The 13,576-nt window shown below is 38.7% G+C and overlaps 1 protein-coding gene across 3 annotated transcripts in view; it reads left to right on the top strand.

Annotated features, from left to right (window-relative positions):
* UNC79 (unc-79 homolog, NALCN channel complex subunit) overlaps positions 1–12,367 on the top strand; it is a 108,975-nt gene extending 96,608 nt beyond the window's left edge. For all 3 annotated transcript variants that reach the window (XM_065635970.1, XM_065635968.1, XM_065635971.1), the window contains 6 exons: positions 609–784; positions 2,817–3,003; positions 4,405–4,602; positions 6,758–6,835; positions 11,604–11,645; positions 12,167–12,367. In XM_065635970.1, the coding sequence (XP_065492042.1) occupies positions 609–784; positions 2,817–3,003; positions 4,405–4,602; positions 6,758–6,835; positions 11,604–11,645; positions 12,167–12,367 (882 nt within the window). The remainder of the gene's footprint in view (positions 1–608; positions 785–2,816; positions 3,004–4,404; positions 4,603–6,757; positions 6,836–11,603; positions 11,646–12,166) is intronic.
* The last annotated feature ends 1,209 nt before the right edge of the window (positions 12,368–13,576 follow it).

Genomic DNA, 13,576 nt, shown 5'->3' with positions numbered 1-13,576 from the left:
AAGCACCAGTGAAAGATTCCTTTGAGCTGACAAAGCAGGATAATAAATTATCTTTCCAGGCATAAATATTTGCAGGTTTCTTGGTAAAAAGTTTAGCCCTTTTATTTCCAGGGCTTAAAGGCATTTGTAGCAGCTGAATGGTGTGACATAGTCATATTGCAAGTGAATGAGTGACAGCTGATTTCTGTACATGTGAATAGAATATTGCACAGGGAAGGCATTTCCTGCCCAGATGCTGTCTTGTTAAATGGTTAGATTCTTTCATCTTAAACTGTATAGATGTGCAATCATTAGTTTTTTTATTCTTCAGCTGTTAACTTTGCTGATACAAAAGGTGTCTATGTGTTTTGCACAATTCATAATATGTGTGGGCTCTTGAAAATGTGGCCCTCCGTGGAAAGATCTACATCATAAAGCTGTCACTAATTTAGGGACTGGAGAGGTTTTTGAAATCTATTTCTGAGTTTTGTTCTGTAATTTTGTAGACACAGTTAGAGACCCTGAGAAAGGAATTGAAGTGAAATGAAATAGAATATGCTGTTGCTTGGAAGAATGTAGTTCAAGTGAAATACTCTTTTCAGGTAGGAAATCAGTTCTTTGCCTTGCAGAGTCACATGAAGACTTGTTCTCAACCACTGCACGAAGACACATTTGGTGGACATCTGAAAGTTGGTTTAGCTCAGATTGCTGCTATGGAAATCACACGGGGAAACCACAGAGACAACAAAGCTGTGATCCGATACTTGCCTTGGCTTTACCATCCTCCTTCTGCAATGCAACAAGGGTGAGAATGCTTTTTCCACAAAAAGGAATACTAAAATGAGTTAGAAATCTTCACAATATTCTGTGTTTATTGCCAAATTTCACAGATAAGACCCATAGTAGGGCATGGCAAACATGGGACATTGGAACAGCTGGTGAGCAGCTCCGTGGTCCTTAACTGAGGAATTCATCAACGCAATATTTAATAATCAATGCCAAAGGGACAGCTGATGTAACTCCATTGGCTTGACTGGAGTTACCTGGGAAGTTACTTGATTCTCAGTCTAGATACAGACAGTGAAAAGCACAGCAGTACTTGATCAGTCCTAGAATTATAGAAAACATTTTGGAAACTATAGAGAATACAATGGGAAATGTCCTTTGAAATTCTTCACCATTAGAGTGATGAGGCACAGGAGCAGGTTGCCCAGAGAAGCTGTGGATGCCCCATCCCTGGAAGTGTTCAGGGCCAGGTTGGATGGGGCTTTGAGCAACCTGGTCTAGTGGATGGTGTGGTGTCCCTGCCCATGGCAGGAGGGCTGGAACTAGATGGTCTTTAAGGTCCCTTCCAACCCAAACCATTCTATGATTATGGAGTACAAATGAATGAGAACTGTAAGTGTAAGGCTATTTATATAATCATAAAAATACTAACTTCATCTGGTTAAAGTTAGATGAGAGAAATCCTGCTCTTCAAGACTGTTGTTTTTTTTTTTAATCCCTTTTCATTGTGAGAAATCCTAATCTGCAGTGTTTTATTTTCAGAAAGAAGGGATATACTGTCCCTTACTTTACAATGACAGCAAACAAGATGCTTTGAGTGTAGACCATCAGACTGTGTTTCAGCAAACCTATATTCTTCTCCCAGCTTTCTCTCAAACTACCTACCCGATGATTCTGGGGACTAAGCTGCTTGGGCTCCAGACCTGTAGATATGACTGCATGTACTTTCTTGAAGAACATGTCTAGTTTTGGAAATATGCAGTTGTCATCTCCTTGTGCTTTAGTTTCTTACATGTAAAAAAAGGGGACTATGTTCTGAGTTGAAGGTAGTGAATTCGAAGAGCGTCCTGTTAGAGTCTATTAAAAAAACAATACAAAACACTAATGGAATGCCTTTTTGGTGATAGGAGTCCTTAACAATGACATCAAATTAGAAATTAAAACCAGTAGTGAGAGTGGCCTAAGAAGTAGTGATTTATTGATTGAAAAACAATTTTTTTTTTCCTGTGCCTCTGAATTCAAATGAGTATGTAATCTGAACTTTGTAGCAGCAAGGGGACAGACAAAAGGATACCAGAAAAGTGTTGTCTCTTCTTAGATTACATAAGCAGATTGCTTTACAATTAGACATTGCAGTAGATGGTGGATGATCACTTAAGTGTCACAAAAAAGCATAGTCCCTGCCCTCAAAATCATGCAGTCCAAATGTCCAAGGAGAGGCTAAGGAAAAGAGAAATTAACTCCACTTTACCAATGGAGAAGTGCAACACAGTGGCAGTCAGGCATGGCTCCTGCCTTGGAGCTCACTGTGGAACGAAGAATTTCCTGCCATTGCCCCATCAGCCGTGTGCTGTCCAAGGGAGCTGAAAGGAACATTTTCACTTGGACAACCCTTCCCATCTGATGATTTCTGTGTAAAAAAACCAAACCAAACCAAAACCCACACAAAACACCACCACCAAAAAACAAAACAAAACAAAAAAACACCAAACAAAAAAACCCCCCAAATATCTATATATATCTGTATCTATATCTATATATATGTCTATATATATAGATATATATCCCTGAGTATGGAACAAGTGAATCCGTGAATGTTTTAGCCCTTTATAGAGACTGTTTCTTAGACCCGCCAAATATGTTCTGTTGGAGTTGTTAATGGTATGTCAAGTCCAAGTTCTGTGTGGTTCTAGTCTTCCCATAAGCTGTACCAATGGTCTGTGCCTCCAGCACGCTGATGCTGCATCTGCCTAGCGTGCATAAGGAGACTCCATATTTTGGGGGAAACCAGAAAACTTAGCATCATTGTAAAATCCACTCTTTCTTGACAGGCCCAAAGAGTTCATAGAATGTGTCTCACACATTCGTTTGCTGTCCTGGCTACTCCTGGGGTCTCTGACACACAATGTTGTCTGTCCAAATTCTCCATCATCTTGCATGCCTATTCCACTGGATGCGGGTTCACAAATTGCTGACCACCTTATTGTTATTCTGATTGGGTTTCCAGAGCAATCAAAGGTAAGGGATTCTGTGTTTTAAGTGGAGATGTGTTATGTATTGGCCTTATTATTGCAAACATTTATTTGTAAGAAAAAAGGAGAGGTAGATAAAACCTTATTAAAACCTGGGACGTATGGAAAGAAATCTCTGTAGTTTTTCTTGCATAACTGCCTCTTCGTGTGTAGAAAACTGCTGATGAAATCACCTCAATTAAGTTTGAGAGTCAACTTTTTCAAAATATCTCAGCACAGGAATGAGGAAGGAAGAACTGAATTCGAAGTGGAAGCTTTGGCAATGACCATCTCTGTAGCAAATATCTAGAAAGTTATTTATTCTGTACAGTAGAATTGGATAGCCTATAAATAATGTTATGATCAAAAATTAATTACAAACAGCAATGATTCAAGCACAACTTTTTTTTCTTAAGGTTCTCTGGACAAAAAGAGTTATTGCAAATCCTAAGTAATTTGTGACAGTAGGTTAACACAGATATAGCAGCACTTTTTGACACCAACCAGGTTTTTATTAGCAATAGAAGCAGAATACGTTTTTCTTGCATGTAAAATCCCCCTTTCTTTCCCCTCACCTGGCCAAGACCCTGGTGCTTCCCATTCATTTCTTTGGCCTTTATCTGCTCTTTCAAATACCTTTTTCCAGTTACCCAGCAACCATTGCAATATTTGGTGCAGTAATGCTGCCACAGAGCATGAATCACTGTTGCACTTGCAAGCTGAGAAAACATCTCTGACCAGAAGCATCCCTCTTGTAGTGAGGTAGTTAATGTCCAGCAGTCCTGCGAGCTCAGACACTGTGATATGTAACACATAATAGTAAAGACCCATGCCCGAGTATGCTGAACAAATTCTCTGTTAGCTTTTCAAAACTCTCCTTCCTTAACTGTGAGCAGTTCTGTCCCAGCAAGGTGGAAGTGGATGACAGGTTAACAGAACAGATGTAAAATGATGTCTTTTGTACGATAGCCTTCCTTTCAGAATCTGAATGACTTACCCCAGCAGCATTTTTCAAATGGAGTAATACGTGCTGGAGCCTCCAGACCTTCCACAGGTTGCAGTGGAGTTTTCCATCAAGAAAGTCTTGGAACAGTCCTGATTAGCTGTTTTGCAGAACTAATCGTCTCTTTAAGGGGACTGACCTTAATACCATACACCAAGATTGCATGGGAGTGTGTGTTTGCAAATGCAGTTTTTAGTCTGTAAATATAAAACCAGTTTTTAAACACGGGGGAGATGCTATCAAGCATACTTGACTTACTAGTTCCTAATGGGAGGGAAATGTGGGAAAGTGAGGGGCAAGACTGCACAGTGGGATGTGTGACAGAGGGGTACTTTGAAAGCCTCTGCACTGTATCCCAATACACTTATTTAAATAAATATTTTCCTCTATTTTCTATTTCTACAGACATCTGTTCTGCACATGTGTTCCCTATTCCATGCATTTATATTTGCTCAGCTCTGGACAGTGTATTGTGAACAAACAGCCGTAGCTCCGACAGTCCAGAACCAGAATGAATTTAGCTTTACAGCAATCCTGACAGCCCTGGAGTTCTGGAGCCGGGTGACACCGAGCATCCTACAGCTAATGGCACATAACAAAGTGGTGAGTCAGGTGCTCTGTACAGATTAAACTCGGAGGGTTTGGCTTTGTTTCAATGGAATACATCAGTCTATGGATAACATCATAAAGCAACTTTGATACTTTAGAGAAATTAAAGCGAAAGTAGTGGTTTAACCTCACAGTGGGCTTGAAACAGGATCTAGCCAGGATCTCCCTGGAACAGAATCAAGAGGCAGAGTCACTGCTTGTTGGATTAAGGGCTCCTTGCATCAGGTCTCATTTTGTATATCTCCCTGTTGTTTCATCTGACTCTGCCTTACAGGAGCAACTAAGTGTTTTAGGATAATTCTGTAGATATCCATTTGAATATTTTTTTACCACATGGTGGTAAAGAAATACACAAATGCTGACACTTGGCTACTGATAACCCATTGGTTAGTCATCAGAAATAAGCTACATAAATATCTCTGGAAACATTTTTGAGTAATGAATGACTTGAAGGATGTATCTCTAGAGATACAGTTTGAAAGGGAAATGTTTGCTCTGTCCAGAAATCATCCAGACCATTTTTTGGAAAAACTTTTAAGCGTTTATTTATCTCAACTACTCACTGCTGTTAGAACAGCTTTGTACAGTAAGAACCCAGAGGGGTTCCAGCAGCCTTCTCATAGGTGCTACCTTTGCTTCCCTTTGACTAATGATTCTCTGTGCCTGCAGGGTAGGAGCTTGTTTCTGATGGGCAAGATGTATGGTGTTGCCCACTTCCCAGAAAGTCATGACAAGTCTGTCATCACTTGTCAAAACCTTTTAACTGAGACGGTAACTAGTCGTTCTGGCTCTGGAGAACCTGGTATTAGCTTTGAGTGAGAAAGATTCTTTATACATGACCCACTCTGCTAAGTCAGGTGCTCTTAAGGTTTGGGATTTTCATCCTTTGTTAGAGTGCTTTTTCTTTTTCAAATGGAGACCTCCTATCTGTATGGAAATTATTTTATGTAATTCCCCTTTCCCCATGTGAAACATCTTCCACTCCAGGCAGGTATGGGCCTTTGCCCTTTCAATTGTAATTGCGTGGGCTGCACTTGAATGTCTTTGAACCAGTTACTGTTCCCTTGTGTCTTGTTCACATCCGGCAAGGACCACCTACAGCTGTCTTTAAATGATATTTTAGCCTCTGACATCTAGTGAGGTCTCTGTGGTCAACAAACCAGTGTTGCAAACAGTAGTTCATGAAGCTCCGTTTGAAAGAAGGGGAAATGTGTATAACACTTCTAACTATCCGGCGGTTTAGTCAGACACAAAGGCTTCTTGTCAGGCCTTAGGACAAGAATATGACCTGGAAGTCCCAAGTTCCAATCCTTATTCTGAAAATATCTCACCATGTGGCTCTAGTGCAAGTTATTAAACTCTCTGCCTCAGCTATTGCTTTGTGAAATGGAGATAATGATACTTGCCCGTCTCACAGGGGTGTTCTGAGGTTAATTAGTTAGTGTTTGTAAAGTGTTTTGAAGATTAAAAAGCACTACAATAAAGCTAAGTTTATTATTATTGACGGGAATTTACACATAGTTCAGACAGGCACTGTAAATACTTACTGCTGGCTCAGGGTATTTGTCTTGTACCTGTGAATTTACACAGTATAAAACATAAAAGGCTGTCTACCACTAAATAACTGATATTTGCATTTGTCATAATTCATGGTACAAAATGGAAGAATTATGGACTAGCTGCCAGTTCAGAACAATAAGTTGTCTTTTGAGAGGCGAGGAAAAAAAAAGATTTTTTTTGTCAGTATGTTAATTTTCAAAGATTCAGTAAATAATAATATCAATTCCTGACACACTGATTGATGAGAATTACACAGCAAAGGCATGTAAAAGGTTTTATGAGGTCTGAAAAGAACAAAGCTGAAGGCAACTTGTTTTGATGTGTGATATGAATTAAAATACATCGAGCGCTTTGAAATATTTAACAGATAGGTGTTGCCTCATCAGGGGAAAACTAAATAAATGAAAACGTCTCTTATGTGCCTATGTAATATTTAATCTTATATGTCAGTGGTTAATACATACACATCTACTGATTCAGCATAACTGCCAAGCAAATACAGGAAGATTCTTTCTAGAGACTATTGGGTTGGTTTACAACACTGCTATGCTGGACTCTAATTTGGTTTTATGCTTCTTTTTTTTTCCAGATGGTCGAAATGGTGTGCCTGCATGTGATTAGTTTAATGGAGGCTTTACAGGAATGCAACTCTACTATATTTGTAAAGGTAGGCAAACCACACCACGAATGGTTAGTTAATGATGTTGCCTGTCTATTGTGATTTTTAGACATACCGTCCTCTGCTTTCCCTCCCACTCAAAAAAAGAAAGTGGAAGAAGCTGAGGTTGAATGCTAATGCAGAAATAAAACTAGTAGAGCATAACAAAAAATAAAATCTCTGGTAAGAAGTAAGGCCAAACCATAATCTCAAATCCAAGTTCTCCTGATATATTTTTTTTTTTTTTTAAATTTAAATGAACTTCTGATCTGTTTCTTCCTTCTATTGTTGCAATGGTCTTACTCCTCTAACAAACTCAACTGGTGTCACTGACTTTGAGAACCTCTAGGTACTGTCTGAATTTTCAGCCATTCTGTAACTTTTAATCATCATATGCCATTTGCAGATCACCTCACTGTTCTGATCCTCACATTCTTTTAGATTCATAATAAAAACTTCATCCCACAGTGGTTTTCTTGTTATTATATGCCTATGTATATGACTTAGTCAAATATTACCTGATAGTGAACCTTCTTCCTCAAGGATGTGTAACAGAGTATTCATTGGTTAGAGAATCAAATCCTGCATGCTTCATTCATGTAAAATTATTTTTTCTGGAACTCAGTGGTCATTCTCCTGTGGGTCACCACAGTGTTTTCAGAACAGATTCCGGAAGTACTGGGGTAGCCTCACAAGCATAAATTGATTTTACTGGCCTTTTTTACATGTTTTCCGGTTGCATTATTCTGAAGGGAGTTTTCACGTAAAATATCAATAAATCAAGTAGTTAAGTGCACTCTGAATCTAACTGAAATATGTTGGTTTATGTAGTTCTTCTGTTGCCTTAAAGGAAAATTCTGACTGTTGTTTTACTCCAGACTTTTATGGTCAAGCAGGAATTGAAAATAAAGTAGCTGAAACTGAAGGTCTTGATGTCAACTGGCATTAAAGTATTTCCACTTGTCATGAAAATACAGATTTATAGTCAGTAATGACTTGATTTGCTAGAGAAACTCTGCCACTATGGGATGTTAAAAGCGATCGTGGCTGTCCCTGGAAGAAATATGAGTTCCTCTTTCAGCCAGTCCAAGATGTCCAGAATTTGACAAGGATGAAGAATGGCTTTAAAGCTGTGAAAAGAGAGGCCTTTAGGGCCAAATTCCTGTCACAATTCAAATGAATACTTTCAGGGAGTTATATTTGAAACTATGTATCAGTAATATGCTAAATCAGATTAGAAGGGCATTGTTGGTACTACAAAATTAAGCTCATAAACCTGTGATATTCAGAGTTAAGGTGCTAAGCTTTCTTTCATGTTCAGTGGATGTGAGATGGAAGAGAAGAATCTGGGTGACCAAAACCCCTTTACTTAGCCTGAAAGTGAACTCCTGCAGGAACAAAATACATACATAATAGTATTATAGGATTCCTAGTCCTGGGTTACCAATTTTTTTTCAAAATTAACTAATTGTAAAAATATTTATTGTAGATCTGAAAGTAAGTGTCATGGTTTGGGGAAAGACTTACTGTATGTTTGAAGTCCTTCAAAGAAGCAGAAGTGTAAAGCTTATTCACACAGGGACCAGGAAGTGAGTGGCATCTCTATAATTTAAAAAAAATATCAGCTTTGAGACTGTCTCTTCTTCAGTGGCTGTGAAGAAGATCTGAACTTTGTTACTCCAACTTCAGAATTTGGCAAAGATGACAATTCTTTGAATATTAGTTGACTGGGCAGGTTTTTGGTAGCTTGTTTTATTCTAGCAATCTTTTATTGTCCTGCCTTTGATAATGAAACAATTTTATCTTGTGCTTTAAAGCTTTTTTTTTTTTTGTCTTTTATTTCAGATATAAGCCTTTCAAACAAGGTTTAGTTTTCACTAAAGGACATAGTGTAGTGAGAGAAACTGGGTTTTTAAACAGAACATTCTGAAAGCTCTTCTGGAGATTCATTCAGCAAAATTAATCTCAATGACTTTCTCTTGGAACTGAGCATAGTAGCACTGATAAATCCTGACCATTTATCATTCGTATTATTTACTGCAGTGCCTTTTATTCCATCTAAGGAATCAGGTGCTGCAAAAACTTAATTTGTTAATGAGGTCATCGCATGATTCAACACACTTATTTTTAATGCACCACAATGAGAAAGTGGTGCATGTCATGTGATACAGGTGATTTATGTGATAGCTGTCTTAGGTGGCCATTGTCAGTATGACAGGAGAAAATATGCCCTAAAACAAAAAGAGAAGATATAAAGGGTTGAGCACTGAAAGAAGAGCTTTATTTATGCCTGAGATAAGCATTCCTTCATCTCTTCCTTGTGCTGGTGCTGTGAGGTTTCCTTTTCCTGGTATTGTGTTGTCCTTTGCTATTAAATTAAACTCACACTGACAGCATTGGGTCATGTCTTGATTGCTTCCTGTGGTCTTTGAGCCATTCCCTGTATTCTCAGAGGATATTTTTTGGATCTGATGTTAGCTTATCTTTACCATTCTGGTGAGGAAAACAAAGTCTCTCTCCTGTGAAAACATTCCAACTCTTGTGTATTTATTTTTCTTTTCATATGAAGATACACACATACATATATATTTAATTCATTAGATTTTGCTCTGAGGGGGAGCATTCTGCTTTAGGAGGGCTGAAATGAAAGTGTTCAGGTTTCCTCCTGTTTTTCTGTGTCAAAGGAACTGGGAAACTAGCCTTCCCAGGACAGCCACTGATGACGGACACCAGCTCCCTGCTGATCACAGCTCTCTGTCTGACCATCAGATGTATGTCTAAGGAGTTTGGGAGCCTGCGGTAGTGAAGGCAGCAGCTCAGCAAACCACAATGTCTTTTTCAGAGAGCCAGAGGTTTTCGGCAGTTCCAGCAGCTGCTGGGTAGACTTCTAGAGAGCAGGGCAGACAGCAGAGTTAGGGAGCCAGAAAAGCAGAGTGACCAACCTGTTCTCCAGCCTGGTTTCCATCAAAACTTGCACTGGAATCTACATCATTCTGTTGAAAATGTAAAGTCCATAAGAATTGACAGTGCCTGACAGCAGTCTGTTCTTCCAGCTGTTCTTTCTAACTAGCTTTATGTATTCTTCCTTTGTGAAGAAAAGGCTGGCTGGGGATTAGGTAATAAAACTGGAGTACTTCAATTAAAATGTCTCATTTATCTAACTGGCAGCTGTAGGAGTGGAGGGTTTGCTTGCTTGTGCCTGCAGCAGAATGTTTCATTTCCCTAAATGTGTGCAGACCTTGGAAGTCAGAAGTGGCGCTGGAGGACAATGATCGATATCTAACCTTAGACCGCTACAGCACAGATATCAATATGAGCCAGTTTCTCTGACTGCCCTTTATAGTTAGTGGAGATAAACAGGTGGTTTTTGACGTGATTCATCTTGATCTGCTTTAGATACCTGCTTTAGGATGAGATGAACTGGATATGAGAAGTGCTTGATTCTCTGAGCTGACTGTGAAAGATGTCCAGTGAATTGGTTCAGATGCAGAGGGTACCCTGAGTTTTCTGCCTGGCTTCCCTCCTTGCTTGACATACTTCTGACAGTAGCCCTGTCACCACGGGCTAGCTCCAGAGGAACTTCATTAGTGCTGATGAAATTTTCAGTGACATTTTGTTGTTGGCAGTGGGACATGGAGCATGTCTTCTCAGTGTGCTTACCTGTTCCCTCCTCTCCAAAAAACACATCAGGACTTGCGGTCACTGGATCTTATTAAGACCTTAATTAGTGTGAAAGCCCATGGAAGGATATAAAGAACTCATGCGTCTGTTGCATCTGGCTGCATTCCAGCTGTTTTGGTGTTCATCTATTGGTAAATGCTGAGGTTTGAAAATGGTTCTTCATGTGGTAGACTAAGTAATCAGTCCTGACAGATCTGCCTATGATTCTCCAGCAAAACAGCACTGAAATTGGAACAATTATCATTCCTTGCACAAGGGAAACAGCACTTTATCTAATGTTGTCAATAGTGATTAGGTTTAACTTGCAGCTCTCGGTAGCATAATTGGCAAATTGCAAGTTTTAATGCCATTTGGAGGAACATTTTAAAATAATATCCTCAGTGGTTAAATTAATATTGGAGAACATGAATACTTTTGCTAGAAACGCCTTTCTGTCTTCCATAAGCTTGTCATGTTGTACTTACTCAGAAATAAAAGTTCTCTGAAGAGCAGGAGACTGAAATACATATTGATCCAGTCATGGGTGACAGATTCACAGACCTGGCCTTGTCCTTCTGGATAGTTAGAATTTTTACCTGTGCTCCCTGGCCTACAGGTCACATTCTGCAGCGAAGCACTGATGTGACTAGTGGCTTATAAAATGCTGGTTAACATTTAAATATCTGGCCTGTTATTAGGAACTTCTGCTGCATGTTTTTTCAGTTCTTGACATATAGCTCACCATGCAGAATGCTGTATTTATTCCAGTAGTACCCATCTGCACATACAGAAACAACCTCACAAGGAAAATAAGAAGTGATTTTCCTTTAAAATGTTTTTATTCTGTACTCTTGTTGTCACCATGAACAGGATATCAGTAATTGTGACTGGTGATTCATCATGCTACAAACAAGAGAAGCTGACTTCTTTACCTCTGAGAGTTATCTGCCCCAAAACATATGCACCATTTAAAAATAACAACATTTTCAGAATTGTGGTTCAGGTTATGTCCATTTGGACAGCTAAATGTCTTAGATATACCCTTCTCTGTCTCACCGTAACTGGTCCATGTTTACTGTCACTTGTATAATAACAAAATATTCCTCTCTTCTTACAGCTCATACCAATGTGGTTGCCAATGATACAGTCAAATCTAAAGGTAAGTTGTTTCTAGTACCTTATCCCTTTATTCTTAGTATTATACATTACTGTAAATTCTGGAAATAAGATCAGTAGACTCACTGAAAGTAGATCCTCTAACCAGGTTCTGCAGCAGCACCTTTCCTCCCCGTTTACTGAGGTTGGTTATTCCCTGAGCTATGGTTCTCTTGATGTCTTAGGCTTGAGAGTCCCCTGACAAATCAGGATTGGGATTCCTGGCTGAGGAGATGGATTTTGGTTCCATGGCAGATATTGTGGGCCTGCTTGCTCGGGTAAAGCTGGGCCAGCCGGCCCTGTTTGTAAGAGAGAGCAAAGTGGATCACTGTGGTTTACCAGTCAAAAGAATTTTGGTGATGAGAATGGAAGTGTTGGAGTTGGTCTCAGTGTGGAGTTGTTTCTGCAACCACATTGGCCCTTCAGGGCAATGCTATATAATATGTATATATAAATATATATATATATATAAATAAATGTATGTATTAAAGGGAGGAAACTGAATATTTTGCATTATTTCAACAGCATTTATCTGCTGGACTGCAGCTACGTCTCCAAGCCATCCAGAGCAATGTCAACCATCACAGCCTAAGGATGTTACAGGGGTCAGGACAGATGAACAACAGCTCATCTGTGCTCCGCAAATGGCTACAGTGTACCCAATTTAAAATGGCTCAAGTGGAAATTCAGTCATCAGAAGCTGCATCTCAATTTTATCCTTTATGATTCATGTAATTTGTTCCAAATGTTCACTTTTAGCCTAGCAATAACAGGGTTAGAGCTGTAAAAGACCTTTTGTATAAATCAGTATAAAGAGTATATACTTTATCTATACTTTTTAGCCTAGAACAGATTGTGGAAAAGCTAATAATGGGTGAAGCTAAGAGCCTGATCCTGCCAGTCTTTAATTACACTTACTCAGGATCAACAGGCTCTCAAGTCTGCATTCATGAACATGTATTTGCAGGATTGAACTCAAATCTATCACATTGTACATATCCCTCTGATCACTGAAATATCTTGTTCTTAAATGTTTATTTACATTATTTTTGAAGCTAAGACAAAACTCACTTTTCTTTAACTTCTATTTTTTTTAAATAGAATTGTGGGTATTCACAAACATATGGAAGTGCTATGTTGCTATTTTTTGACGATAACAAAAGAAAACAGTGTTTTTAGGAACCTTTATAGGAGTTTGAGGGGGGGTGTCTTTTTTTTTTTTTTAGATTCACAGCTGGCAATGCAATAAAACCTGTCACTATAAACCAGTGATGTTCTAATGAGGCTTTTCGTCATCATCTTCTGGGAAAACAGCAGCTTGTAAGGAGAGCTATCATAAAGTGCACTTAGAAATTAGGTTGTTAAAATGTGCCAATTCATTTGTCTTTTTCTTCAATACTGTTTTCCAAAACTACCAAGTCTAATTTATTATTTTTTGAAATACTGCTTTTACTTCATTGATTCTGTGGTACTCTTCTTTGTAGGTTTCATAGAAGCCTCTTTAATTTTGTGACTACTGTGTTGTATTCTTCTGTCAATACTTGTATACAGTGCAATTAAAAATGGATATCCCAAAGCTATTCTTATTGATGTCTACAGGAACTATGTTGCAGACTTAAAGAGAAGCATGATTGGACCTGAATATTTGCATACTATTGTATTAAACATAACGTTTAATAACAGATGGATTTTAATATCATTAAATGACTCAGCCAAAGCCCAGTGGAATCTAAGGAAGCTCAATTAATTCAGTGGATTTTACATGAAGTCTTGAGAGCACCGTGATTTACCACCTCTGGTAATTAATACCTAAATCTGTGCAATCACAGTTGTATTCCTGAAACGTGCTGATTAGATGAACAACAAACACACATTTAAGTTGTGTTTTAGAATGCTGTTAGTCTTGATTACTACTCTCAGAATCATTTTTTGTCC

Source organism: Caloenas nicobarica, chromosome 5 (assembly GCF_036013445.1).
Source record: "Caloenas nicobarica isolate bCalNic1 chromosome 5, bCalNic1.hap1, whole genome shotgun sequence".
Classification (NCBI taxonomy): domain Eukaryota; kingdom Metazoa; phylum Chordata; class Aves; order Columbiformes; family Columbidae; genus Caloenas; species Caloenas nicobarica.
Note: the sequence above shows the minus strand (reverse complement) of the source record. Positions and strands in the feature narration are given on the sequence as shown.